At 33.5% G+C, this 12,599-nt stretch overlaps 3 protein-coding genes across 3 annotated transcripts; 1 reads left to right on the top strand and 2 right to left on the bottom strand.

Annotated features, from left to right (window-relative positions):
- Nucleotides 1–8: 8 nt before the first annotated feature.
- Nucleotides 9–4,580, bottom strand: LOC130506258 (uncharacterized; the record flags this gene model as incomplete). The annotated part of the gene is made up of 18 exons (XM_057000890.1): nt 4,355–4,580; nt 4,077–4,253; nt 3,883–3,978; nt 3,588–3,657; nt 3,318–3,442; nt 3,059–3,199; nt 2,827–2,984; nt 2,517–2,685; nt 2,337–2,435; nt 2,075–2,152; nt 1,935–1,994; nt 1,702–1,859; nt 1,288–1,489; nt 1,053–1,172; nt 731–816; nt 541–645; nt 273–371; nt 9–42 (listed from the first exon to the last, which is right to left on the bottom strand). Coding segments are annotated over exons 1-18 (2,085 nt in total), but the record flags the coding sequence as incomplete, so codon positions are not given.
- A 289-nt stretch (nt 4,581–4,869) lies between these two features.
- On the top strand, nt 4,870–6,475 carry LOC130506256 (uncharacterized). Its single transcript, XM_057000888.1, has 6 exons — nt 4,870–5,152; nt 5,308–5,507; nt 5,610–5,750; nt 5,834–5,914; nt 6,037–6,161; nt 6,256–6,475. The coding sequence occupies exons 1-6, from the start codon at nt 4,927–4,929 to the stop codon at nt 6,302–6,304; spliced, it is 822 nt and encodes a 273-aa protein (XP_056856868.1). The 5' UTR covers nt 4,870–4,926; the 3' UTR covers nt 6,305–6,475.
- A 59-nt stretch (nt 6,476–6,534) lies between these two features.
- LOC130506257 (5'-methylthioadenosine nucleosidase-like) lies at nt 6,535–6,883 on the bottom strand (the record flags this gene model as incomplete). Its single annotated transcript, XM_057000889.1, is given in 1 exon segment — nt 6,535–6,883. A coding segment is annotated over 1 exon segment (200 nt), but the record flags the coding sequence as incomplete, so codon positions are not given.
- Nucleotides 6,884–12,599: the final 5,716 nt, after the last annotated feature.

Below are 12,599 nucleotides of genomic sequence, written 5' to 3'. Positions count from 1 at the left end.
AAGATCATTTTTGCCAGTTTCCCGGAGAGCGACCAGGATCCACTTTTTGTATGTACAGCAACAGGAAGAACAAAATGTTGTCATACCATCAGAAATTAAAATGCAGCCAGAGGGTATCACTCGGAAAAAAACTAGTACTTTTCAATAATGAACCTCTTCTAAATTAAATATGTATGCTAAACTTTCATGTGTACGGTCTATAACTGGGTACAAAATATTTGAAAGATCAACTAATTTATAAATAAGACTGTATGTGATAATTGTGGTCTAACCTCAAAGAAATATTGTATCCACATTCTGGGACGCCTGACCCTGAAGTCATGTCAAATATATTTTCCTTTAGAACCATGGGAGCAACATTTGATGGGGAACTGTTCAAAGAGAAAATCACGTTAGCTAGCAAAGTTCCACAAAGACATTATACCAAATTCCAAGAATATTATATGCCAAGATGCTGCACATGGCGGTTAGTAGTAAGGCATATATTTGATAAAGAAGGCGTATTTGGAGAAATTTTTGATAACGAACACAAAAAATTACCATCGCAACAGCTTAGCTAAGATATCAATAGCCATTGCCATCAGAGCTGCACCGCTAGAGTCAAAAGTCAAGGTTCTGACTGAATTGCAAATTATATCAACCACTCTGTAAAGATCACAGAAAGAATATCTCTTTTGAAGCATCCAAGGAATAGAGCGTATTAGGAAGAAATAAAATGCAAGTACTTCACCTCACATCACTTTCCAGCTTCTCATCCATGTACGATCCATTTTCATGAAAAAAGTGACTGATATTCAGTAAGGAGAAACATACGGCCTGAAACGAATTAATAGAACATGGTCATATCAGAGCAGAAAAAACAAGGATGCACATCTTATGATAGACAAACATACAGCCGTGGACTTGGATTAAAATTTTGAGAAAAAATGCTCCGACAAGAATTGATTCAAAGCAACACAAGGCCATAGTCTATGTCATGATGTACAAATACTAAAGCAATCCATACTTCATAAACCTGGATTAAAGAAAAGAAAATGGAGTAATGCAGTTACCCTGTTAAATGTTACCAATCGACGAAGCAGCTCTAGAATCACAAAAGCTTCACGATTGTTACCAGTGTAGAGTACATTGGCCAGATGGATGATCAATACTGTAGCGCCGGAGAGTGAATACTTGGAAAATAAAATGTATTTCATAAATCAGTATTTCTCAAAATAAACCATTTAATAGCACTAACACCATAAAACGAGAGATCACTGGTAAATTTGTCTTTGAGATATCATTTACCTCCCACCGCACAAGGCCAGTGTTTTCATTGATTAATCTCAGAATTCGCCCACGAGTATTGCTCGGAATAACTAAACCTTCAAGACCTGGAATTTGCAACGGCCGGGAAGTTTCAACTAGCTGGGAAGCATCATCTACTCGAGAGTCACTAGTAATATCAAATAAAGTTGATATCCCGACTGATTTATCCAGAAAGTTGTATCTGCACAGAGAAATCAGAGCAGATTACAGCAGGATGATGGTAGGCAACCGTATATAAGAACTTTTTTTAGTGAGACAACAAAGGAAGCTTAGTTTGATGTGTGCAGAGTATCCTGCATTTTTGCAGAACATTGCTTTCGCCCAGATAGAAAAGTTCCAGAAAAAAAGTACTTAGGTGCACATAGTATATTGTCAGATCAGATTACTACTTACACACATTCAGCGGGCCAACTTCCTTCACTCAAGGACGCCAAGAGACGAATGAATTCAACACTTCTGAAAGGAAATTCCCTCTCCAAATCAAAGAGAAGATACCGAATAGGGCCATCAACATAACTTTTTCGATCCCAAAACTGAGTACAAAGGGACTCCTGAAAAATTGAGGCACACGATAAGTGGATGTGTACCATAGAGGAAAACTTTAACATAACATGCAGAAACCATACCTCTCCTTGATAAACCTTGCAAAGGATGTCCAGTATCAACTCCAGATTGGCATCTTCCAGCTGCCAAAATGTTGAGATTAGTAAGATTCTGAAACAGTCTACAAATATGTAATTCATTATCCACTTTGATGGAGATATACCTGAATATTGATCTCATAAGACGCAATAAATGCTGAAACAAAAGTCCTCAAGACACTACGAAAACCAGAAATTGGTCCCTGAAAATGATTTAAAATAATGATGAATCAGTACAGGGAAGGATGACATGAACAAAGTTTGCAGAGGTTAAGTAACCTAAAACAATATTTGAAATATAAATAGATGCCGAAAATGAAAATATGCCAATGACAAGAAAACACACTAAGCCACGCCCGGTAACTGAAAATTAATCTTGTAACTTACATCGAAATCATCTAACACATTACTTTGAAGAACTTCAAGAAAATAGCTCAATGATGATGCCTCAAAAGCTTGATGAACATAGCTCACGTGATCTATCTCCTGGTTATAGAAGATTAATCATATATAGATGAACTACGTGTGGCCTCTGAATATAAAATGTAACTTTTTGCACTTTCATACCATCAGGAAAGGACTTTCCTCCTTCCCAGGAAGTGATGAAATAAGACACAGAAATACTGCCCATGCAAGGACTAGGGGTCCTGCTTCTTTTACTTCGAGAGTGTTGAGGCTAGAGATTGTTGCATCCATCTCTTGGACATCAATAATGGAAAAAACACAAGCGCCAGACCTTATAAAAAAAATATAACCTTTAGGCCATATCGACAGATATTCATGGGAAAGTAGGATAAGGGAAATTGCTCTTTATGTGTCATGTTTGAAGAAAGTTAACTTTCTCGTGGAGTGTTCATCAAGAGTTAGTAAAACAAACCTGAAAGGGACTCCGTCATGAACCATTTGTAACAAATTCTCCATATCCAGCGTGTCGATAAGGATCATCAACAACTGAATTTTTACACGGCATGCAGAATGCTGTGCTTCAGCTGACACAGCCAGCTTCCTAAAGCTATAGGAGCCCAAAAGAATTCCCTGTAGCACCGCACTTATGAGTTAATAGAAAAACTGAAAGCGGACTTGACCAAGTGGCTAATGACTCAAGATACCTTGTATAAGGAACACAGTGTTCTCCATCTGTCTCCATTACAAGTGTGAAAGGATTCATGATAAAGAAGGAAAAGAATATCCAACACCAAACTGTCCTCAACTAGGGTCGCCTCCGCCCACACATTAAATAGATTGACATCCTACAAAAGTTTCCGGCAATGTTAATTGGAATAATAGAATTGGAGCCCTAAATTCAGTAGAATTCAAATAATAAGCTTGACTCAGATGTTAAGAAGGGGAGGCACTCTGAACACATACCATCTGCTGGGGAAAAGAAGAGGAGAAAAGGCTCTCGAGAAGTGATGATTGTTGTCTTTCAAGGCCATCCGAGATAAGCTTTACAGCTTCGTTCCTAATAGTACTTTCCTCTTTTGCTGTATATACTGCACAAATGCCACAATCAGTTGGAAAAAAGAAACAGAAATTAGAAACTGCGGGTAAAAGATTAGAATATAAACCCCGCCATCGGAAATACTCGCTAATGACCATATTTTGTTAGGAAATAATGAAACGAAAATCATGACTTACTAGCATCGGTGAGAATACGCTTTGTACACTTGAGTAGGCACTGGCGCTCAAAGTAATACTGAAGCAATATCTTCAAAAAAAAAAAAAATAGCATTGGAACAGAAGGAAGCAAAGGTGTTAGAAAGAAAGATGGAGAATAAAAGGGGGTGCAATCCCTACGATAATGAGGAAACGGAACTTGCTAGGGGAAAGAAAACGCAGCCACATAAGAACAAGTAAAGTTGGTCTGATAACACTATGGCAATGATAGGAACAAGCGCAGTGATAGGTTTGAAGGTGTAAGAGAGTAACTAACCAGGTCAACGAAATCTTGAGGTGGCGAGTCAATAGTTCCAAAGTCCTGCTCCATGGATCTTTCCACAAGGATGTACGATTGGATTTCATCTAGATTCTGTCACATATATATATATTTTTCAGAAATTTTTTAGATTATTATTATTCACATCCAGTATAAGTAGAAATTTTGAAAGGGAGGAGGAGGTAACCAACCAGATAAGAGCTGATTCGAAGGGCTTTTTCTTTGAGGTCGGGCTTAATCACCAAGCGATGCTGCTCCTTAATCTTGACTACATCCGATTCCAAAGCATCTTTTGATTTCCCACTCGCTGGTTTGAACATCGTCACTGTGTTAACAAACCACGCGCGGTTTTCCTCCAACTTCTCCGCCTTAATTTTTGAAATAACGAACCAATTTCAGCACAAATCGCATAGCTAGCTATATATATATATATATATATATGAAGATTGAAGGGGAAGAGAGATGTTACGATGGGCTGTGGGAGTTCATCAGAGAGAGATGCATTCTCGAGCTCGCTCAGAAGAGATCCAAACGAATCCCACCATAGGGACGGATCGACGGATTTAGGGTTCGCCATTGAAAGAGCTCACTGAAACACCCACTCCGGCAGCGCTTAAACCCTAGAGAGAGAGAGAGAGAGAGAGAGAGGGCCAGTGAGAAAAGATGAAAATTTCGAGACTTTTAGATTTTCATTTATTTTTTTTCACTTTCGCGCTTTTCAGACGTTCTGTTTGTAGAAAATTAAATAAAATTATCACAGAATAATTCACTTTGGGCCCTTAATTCTATCAATATAAAGGCCTAAAAACCAATTTAATGTTTTCCTAGAAGCCCATATACAGTTTTGTTTTGTTATTCTTGTTAGGGATTTTTATATCCTAAAAGTTATTGGATTAGAATCAGGGCCTATTATAGTAATGGGATTCAATCAGGGTCCATCAGTATTTAAGGATAAGAAACTTGAAGGCAAAAAAAAGTCAACGAAAAGCAGACTTTTTTTGTTTTTAATAATCTCACATCATCATCCATCAGAGAGAGAGAATGAAGGGGGGAACGAAAAGTCCGATCCAGGCGGTGTGGTCATGGGTGAGGAGGCAACCACCGAAGGTGAAGGCTTTTCTGGCGGTGGTCTCAGGCATGGCTGCTTTGGTTCTGCTGAGATTCATTGTCCACGATCACGACAATCTTTTCGTGGCCGCCGAAGCTGTTCACTCAATCGGGATCTGTGTGCTCATCTACAAACTTATGAAAGAAAAGACCTGCGCCGGTACTCAAATAACTTCTTTTTTTTATATGAGATTTTTAGGATTTTTGAAGTAAGCTAGCTATAGCTAGTTTAGGTAGAAACATCATCATCAGGAGCTTACGGCGATATTTACTGAAGCTTATAGCAATTGAGGGTGGAGGGTTTTAAAACTGCAGGATTGTCACTGAAATCTCAGGAGCTTACGGCGATATTTCTAGCAGTTAGGCTGTATTGCAGCTTTGTGATGGAGTATGATATACACACCATCCTGGATCTGGCTACTCTTGGAACAACTCTCTGGGTTATATTTATGATCCGTTTTAAGTTAAGGCCTAGTTACATGCAGGACAAAGACAACTTTGCTCTCTATTATGTGGTAATCAGTTTGTCAGTTATAAAGCAACTTAAATTCTTTTTTTTTTTTTTAAATGATTAACAGTAACACGATTATCTGGTTTTTGTTTATCTCTTTTTGCAGCTTGTGCCCTGTGTTGTCTTAGCCGTGTTGATCCATCCATCGACCTCTCACAACATATTGAACAGGATTTCTTGGGCATTATGCGTGTACCTCGAAGCTGTTTCAGTTCTGCCTCAGCTGCGCGTGATGCAGAACACCAAGGTCATTTCACATCCTCCACAAAATTTGAGAACACATATTTGTTTTTACTTATTAATCTCTGCATCTACTTTTTGTTGTTTCAGATTGTTGAACCGTTCACAGCGCATTATGTATTTGCACTAGGAGTAGCAAGGTTCCTTAGCTGTGCACACTGGGTTTTACAGGTTAGTTTTCTACCTTTCATCATCAAGAGACTATAGTTAAGATCAAACCAACTGCAGTTCTCTTGTAATATTGGTTTTCTTTCGAATGCAATGCTGAAAGTTGTCTTATACAATGAAACAAGGTTGTGGACACGAGAGGAAGATTGCTGGTAGCATTGGGATATGGATTGTGGCCATCAATGGTTCTCATCTCAGAGATTGTTCAAACTTTCATTCTTGCTGATTTCTGTTACTACTACGTCAAAAGGTAGTCGGTCGTCATTCACTCTCTATTTTTCCTCTCTCTCTCTATTTATATGCAAACCACCCCCGAACGTAAGTTTTATTTGAATCAACTGCAGTGTATTCGGAGGGCAGCTTGTTCTCCGTCTTCCGTCTGGAGTAGTTTAAAGTTACAAAGATAGAAAACACTCCACTGGTGTAGCTTGCCCAAGTCAGGAAAACGCAGGCAGCTCCTTTACCTCTGCCCTTATACAGTTGTATGTGTCAGAAGGTGACTTTTGTTACGAATTAATTTTACTGTGTTGTATATTTATGATTATTTAAGGTGGTTTTCACGTCTTTGTGGCTGATTGAGAAAAGAAAAAGCAAATCTAAAAGATAGCCAAAATTGATATAGATAGAACACTTGAAACAAAAACAAGAAACGTCTCAAAAACTGAAGCCACTATTGTGGAGTAAATGTGATCACCAGGAATGCGTTTATACTGCAAATGATGCTGGAAGGCAACTTAAGCCTGGTTAAGAGAAACACAAGTAGATATGATAGTTAAAGGTCTGAGAGGGTTTTGCCATTGATGAAGTTGATGACATTAGTGGCAGTTTCCTGTAGCGCAGAGGTCACAAGTGCCAAGTTCTTCAAGAATTCTTCTGCCGTCGGTTTGTCACCGTCGATGAGATCGGTCACTGCTTTTAAGAAAATTACAGGTACTTTCAGAAGGTCAGCAACGTAAGCCACAGCAGCACCCTGAACAAATTCACAAAAGAAATTCCAACAAAATTAGTTGTTTTTTCACATTTGTTTTAGGCTAGAGAGAGAGAGAGAGAGAGAGAGAGAGAGAGAGAGAGAGTTTTTTTATTAAACATTTACCATTCACAGCATCTCCAAAAACATTAATCTATATTTGAAGTTTTAAAATGTTATTTTCCAACAACAAAACTTTAAAATTATCTGTAGTCTAATATACAGTCTTTATATTTGTTATAATTGATGTAAATCCATTTAAAAAGTTATAGATAACAGAACATATATAAAAATATTAAATCAATATTTATTAATAAAATATAACACCACAATGTAAAATTATAAATATAAATACATAATTAAATATTAAAATGCAATCAAAATACCACATTATTACATAAACTTATTTTCTAATGTTCCATCTTTTTTTAATTTTCCATCCTTGATTATACGAAATTTGTTTTGAAAATATTTTTGAAGTTTTGGAGATTTTGGAGCAAATTTACCAGATTATTATTGTAATATTTAAATATTTGTAATATTCTTGTTGTCTAATTATAGTTTAAAAATTAATATAAATCTGATTTTCATAAAATTATTTAATTTTATGTGTAAAAACTTGAATTTATAAAAACAAATTTGAAATATTTATGATATATAATTCTTTAAAGATTAAAACGATAAATGAAAAATACTTAATAATCATAAATGTGAATATATAATTAATTGTAAGTACGGAAATATAAATACTAATGAAATTTAAAATTTAAAATTTTGAATAGTGAATGGAATTTCACTTTTCAAAACTCTAAAATTTAAGTTTTGAAATTTTTTCTTGGAGAAAAAAAAACTTTATATTCTAAGTTATAAATTTTTTTGGAGATGTTCTTATTAAAGAAAAACTTTTAATGTTAAGATCCTTCGATATATATAAACCCATTGGAATCTTTTTCATTTTCCAAACCTTTAATTGTTAGTTTTATCTCAAATACATTTCTATAATTTTCACAGCTATTCTAATTGTTGTCTTTTTTCTCTCCTTCATGCTAATTACTTTTTTTTTCTTTTACTTAGCAGCTATTATTCTACACCCAAATCTTTTGCTAATCTATTAAAATTGAAGTACAAATAAAAATTAACACTCACTTCACCTTTAATATTATTAGTTTATGTCACTGACCTTTTAATCAATTATAATTTCTATATTTAAGCAAACACATCTATTAATACAATATTAGTATTTAAAATAAAAAATATGCACTTGCCTTAATTATGGAATATTCTTTCTCTATACACTATCAAATAAATAGGAGACATGTCTATTTAATCATAAATGCCAATTACATTTTAAAATAATATTTTACATATCTATTTTTAAGGAACTAATTTTTTCATGGAAAAAAATTGTTTGCTTATCAAATTGAATTTACACGGTTTTTATTAATTATTTTAACCCATGTTTGTTACTATTATATCATAATTACTCATTTAGATTATTTGTCTGACTAGGTGGGTTTAGTACAATTGATTAATAAAAATGTATGTATATTTTAAAATAATAAAGCCATGGGATGCGACCACTGGAGGCTGCGGCATTGGAGGAATTTTCTCGGGTACTAACAACGGGCGCCTTCCTAATATATATTGTTTTATTTCAATATAGATAGAGTAAACTAAACATTATAAATGTGTTTACTAGTCCCTTTAGCATATAATATGATGGATTATTATGTTACTAAACCATTTCAAATATGTAGTTTAGAATAAGACATAAATTGAAGAAATACCTTCTTGGATTTTCTCCAAATATAAGGAAAACAAAAATGCTAAAGGGAGACAGTAGAACAAAAATGTAAAATATTTTTTATTAGAATTTTTTAATGTTAAACATGAAAATGCTTCAAACTCTGCTGGTCTTATTTTAAATGTTAGGTTCAACGTATTTGTTTTTACACTTTTTACCATACTTCAGTTAATTAGAGTTTTGACACATGTTTTGTCTGTCACCTAATTTTGAAAATGTCTTGGAATTTTTTTTTGTCAACATCTTGGAATTTTAAAAGTGGACGATTGTGGTCTTTAACCTTACTTGGTTATGTACTTATATTGTTGTAAACTTGTAATGGTTGTTAGTGCAGCGGTAAAAACACATGTGTAGTTTAGATATCATGTTTTAACTTACACAGGAACTGGCTATAGAAAGAGAATCGTTAACTTTTTTGGCCTTAAACGCCAGTACTTAGAAGCAATTGTATTAAAAGAAATCCTAGCATTTTGTTCGGTGAGAACAGACCAAACATGTTTTTCTTTTAATTATCAGCATTTTAATTTTAAAATCAACTCACAACATATGATAATACATTTACCATTCCTCTTAACCAGTAACCAAAAAGAAACGTAATAAACACCCAAGCCTTATATATTTAACATTCCCCTTACGAAATCAACTTACACAATATCGAACACATCCTCTATATATTAAAGGAGAAGCATTTTTAAGGCTTTCCTTAAACGATTTTGGTGAGAATGCATGAGAAGGCTCGGATCCACGTGTCACTCAATGAGGGAGTTTAAGAAAAACGGATCATTTAATTATTTGCTTTGTTTCCTTATTTGCTTCCATTACAAGAAACGTAACCAATTTTTTTTTCATTCATGCGCGAACTGTTTGTTTGTACATTCGTTTTGTGTTGCGTTGACGTTAAACGTTTAGAAACAACTACATTTCCAACTTATGGTTTGAATCTCCATCTCAGCATGTGGATAAAATCGTACGAAACTCACCACCACGAAGCAGAAACACTTTGAAGCATTATCTCTCGACGATGGAAGGATTCGAGTCATCGTTCTCTCCCTTCGAGTCTTGCCGTCTTCTATCGCGTGTTCTTGACCTCGAGATCGATGAGGCAGCCCTTAGCGTAGACGAGGAGGACAAAAGTTAGGGAGAACATACAACTGGCTTGAACTTCAGTTGCGAAGGCCAAATCGGATGAGTTTGCCGTTTGCAAACAGGGAGAGCTAAGGGACGAGCAAACACGGAGAGCTAAGGGAGAGCTAAGGGACGAGCAAACATCAGTCCCGAGTAACTATGGAAGATTGAGAGAGAGAAGGAAAAGATTTGATACGTTTACGAAGAATAAACTTTATGTTTTTCATAGTCTCTACACTTATTTTTTCTTGTTCTATAGGTCGACCATAATTATCTACAATTTTCATGTTTTTGTAGAACCGAGCTGCTCGTGGAGCTGATGTTTATATCCCTGTTTCTCGCAAGCATTACGTCAGTAATCAAGTTGTGATCAAGCATTCAAAGGAAGTCGTGTATTTTGACAAGGCAAGTGGGTGAAACAATTGTTGCTATGGTGATTTGCTGCTATTCAAAGGAAGTCTTGCATTCAAAAAAAGTCTTGCATTGTGATCAAACATTTGCTGCTATGGTATAACCATAGTTTTTATGTAAGTAATATTCTGAGTCATTTGCTTCTCTGCATAGCCAAAATTGGATTGAACGAAGCAGTAACATTATAGTCAAGTTTGATAGATTGTCATGTATTTTTTTGTATGCTATAGTTTGGTTATTTGTGCACACTGATGTTTCATGTATGTAAGTTATATGTTGTATGAATTCTTTGAAGCAAAAAATAAAGAACTATGTGTGTCTTCTTCGCGGAAGTTTAATAACCGAAACAACAGCTTCAACTAATAAAAGGGTTCTCTTCTCTTTTTTGTCAAGTAAGTTTATAGAAAGAAGTTAAATAGACGTACAGTGCAAGAAAACACATTTGTTTAACTACTTCATTGGCTTAGATCACATTAGATTATAATAATATCGAGCATATTCTGTAAAACACATATGTTTGTTTAATACATACGAGAACGTTGTGCATGTAAAATTTTTTGCATTTAATTGAATCAGTAAAAAAATTATAAATTTTTTTCTTGCTTACCATATTTACCTACTAAATATTTGTCTTGCTTACCAAGTCTCAAACCAGTAAAAAAATGTTAAATATCTAAACTTCGCACTTATAAAATATCTATTTAACATAATCTAATTTTTCATTTACTTTCGTATTGTCTTTCTTATTAGCAATAATATTGCAACTATATAAACTAAAACACTATAATTACTTTATTAAAAACACAAATAAAAATTATAGTTTGCATAAACCAGATTGTAACAAAATCTTAGTGTGACCAGCTTAGATTGTAACCTCGATTATATAAATTAAAACACTTTTTTGACTTTTCAATTACAATTGTTACATAGATAAGTAAAAAAAAGTAATAATTATAGTCATTACATGTAAATTTAGATAAATCTAGACCGTAAACCATATCTTATAAACAAATCACACCAAATCAAACTGGTTTGATTTGGTTTGATTTGCACAGCTCAAACCAAATCATCAGTTGCTTACATAATTGGTTTGCTTACATAATTGGTTTGATTGGCACAGCTCTAACTCTAACTACATAATGCATCATCAATTATCTTAAAGAAAAAGTAAATATAATTTTGAAATCTACATATAGAAAGACATATATGAATAATACTAATGGGTTTCATTCCATTCTTGGCAGTAAGTTGTATATATCTATATTATTAAAGTTGAAGTACAAAATCGAAGTGTTTGGAAACATGAATTGCAGTTTAAAAATGAGGTTTGTTTGGAAACATGGATAACAATATTAAATGAGAATTGTTTGGAAACATGGATAGCGGTATATTTACTTTCTTTTATTTACACATTTAGTCATTGCATTTATAAAAAATTAGGTATTTCCTTTTTGTAATTTTTTTATTTACAGATTTTACCACTACATTTAAAATTAATTTAAATTAATTAATTATAATTCCAAACTTATCTAAACAAATTGATGTCTCCATATATTGATCATTATTAATATGTAAAATTACTATTAAAAAAATATTTCATCTATTTTAGCTAATCACATAAAAATATATATATTTTTTTTTTACAAAATCAGTTAGGCATAAACATCCGGATACCCATTTAGGTACGAGTCGTTTCTTTCGGGTATAGATTTTTTGGTTTTGAAATTTCTTTTTAGTATTTCCTTTTTGTGTTTTTTTATTTATAGATTCTACCATTGCATTTAAAATCAATTTAAATTGATTAATTAAAACTTCAAAAATTATCTAAACAAATCGATATTCATATGTTGATCATTATTAATATTGTAAAAATATTAGTAAATATTCATTTAGCCAAGCACATAAAATATTTTCTATTTGTTTACAAAATCAGTTATGCATATACATTCATGTATCCATTTAGGTACGGGTCGTTTTTTTCGGGTATATATTTTTTGGGTTTTGATATTTCTTTTTAGGCACTTCTTTTTTGTATTTTTTTTATTTACAGATTCTACCACTGCATTTCAAATCAATTTAAATTCATTAATTACAATTCCATAACTTATTGAAACAAATCGATATTCATATATTGATCATTATTAATATTTTACAAATATTACTGAATAAAATTTTATATTTCACTTAATTTAGCCGAACACATAAAATATTTTTTATTTGTTTACAGAATCCGTTAGAAATAAATATTTGGGTACCCATTTAAGTACTGGTCAATTTTTTCGGGTATAGATTTTTTTGGTTTTGATATTAGGCCATGTTTGGATATAAATTTATGTGTGAGTTTCAAATTGAATCCCCCGGATCTGTATGAATTTTGTTCT

The sequence above is a fragment of the Raphanus sativus genome, unplaced genomic scaffold (assembly GCF_000801105.2).
Source record: "Raphanus sativus cultivar WK10039 unplaced genomic scaffold, ASM80110v3 Scaffold3049, whole genome shotgun sequence".
NCBI classification, from domain to species: domain Eukaryota; kingdom Viridiplantae; phylum Streptophyta; class Magnoliopsida; order Brassicales; family Brassicaceae; genus Raphanus; species Raphanus sativus.
The sequence above is the reverse complement of the archived record's forward strand: the minus strand, read 5'-3'. Positions and strand labels throughout refer to the sequence as shown.

What these genes read in the sequence shown, in the direction of transcription:
- LOC130506256 (XM_057000888.1), top strand. Translation starts at nt 4,927, where the DNA reads ATGAAGGGGGGAACGAAAAGTCCGATCCAGGCGGTGTGGTCATGGGTG. An exon ending in ACTTTGCTCTCTATTATGTG is followed by an intron (nt 5,508 to 5,609) that starts GTAATCAGTTTG and finishes CTCTTTTTGCAG; the next exon opens with CTTGTGCCCTGTGTTGTCTT. An exon ending in TGTTACTACTACGTCAAAAG is followed by an intron (nt 6,162 to 6,255) that starts GTAGTCGGTCGT and finishes AATCAACTGCAG; the next exon opens with TGTATTCGGAGGGCAGCTTG.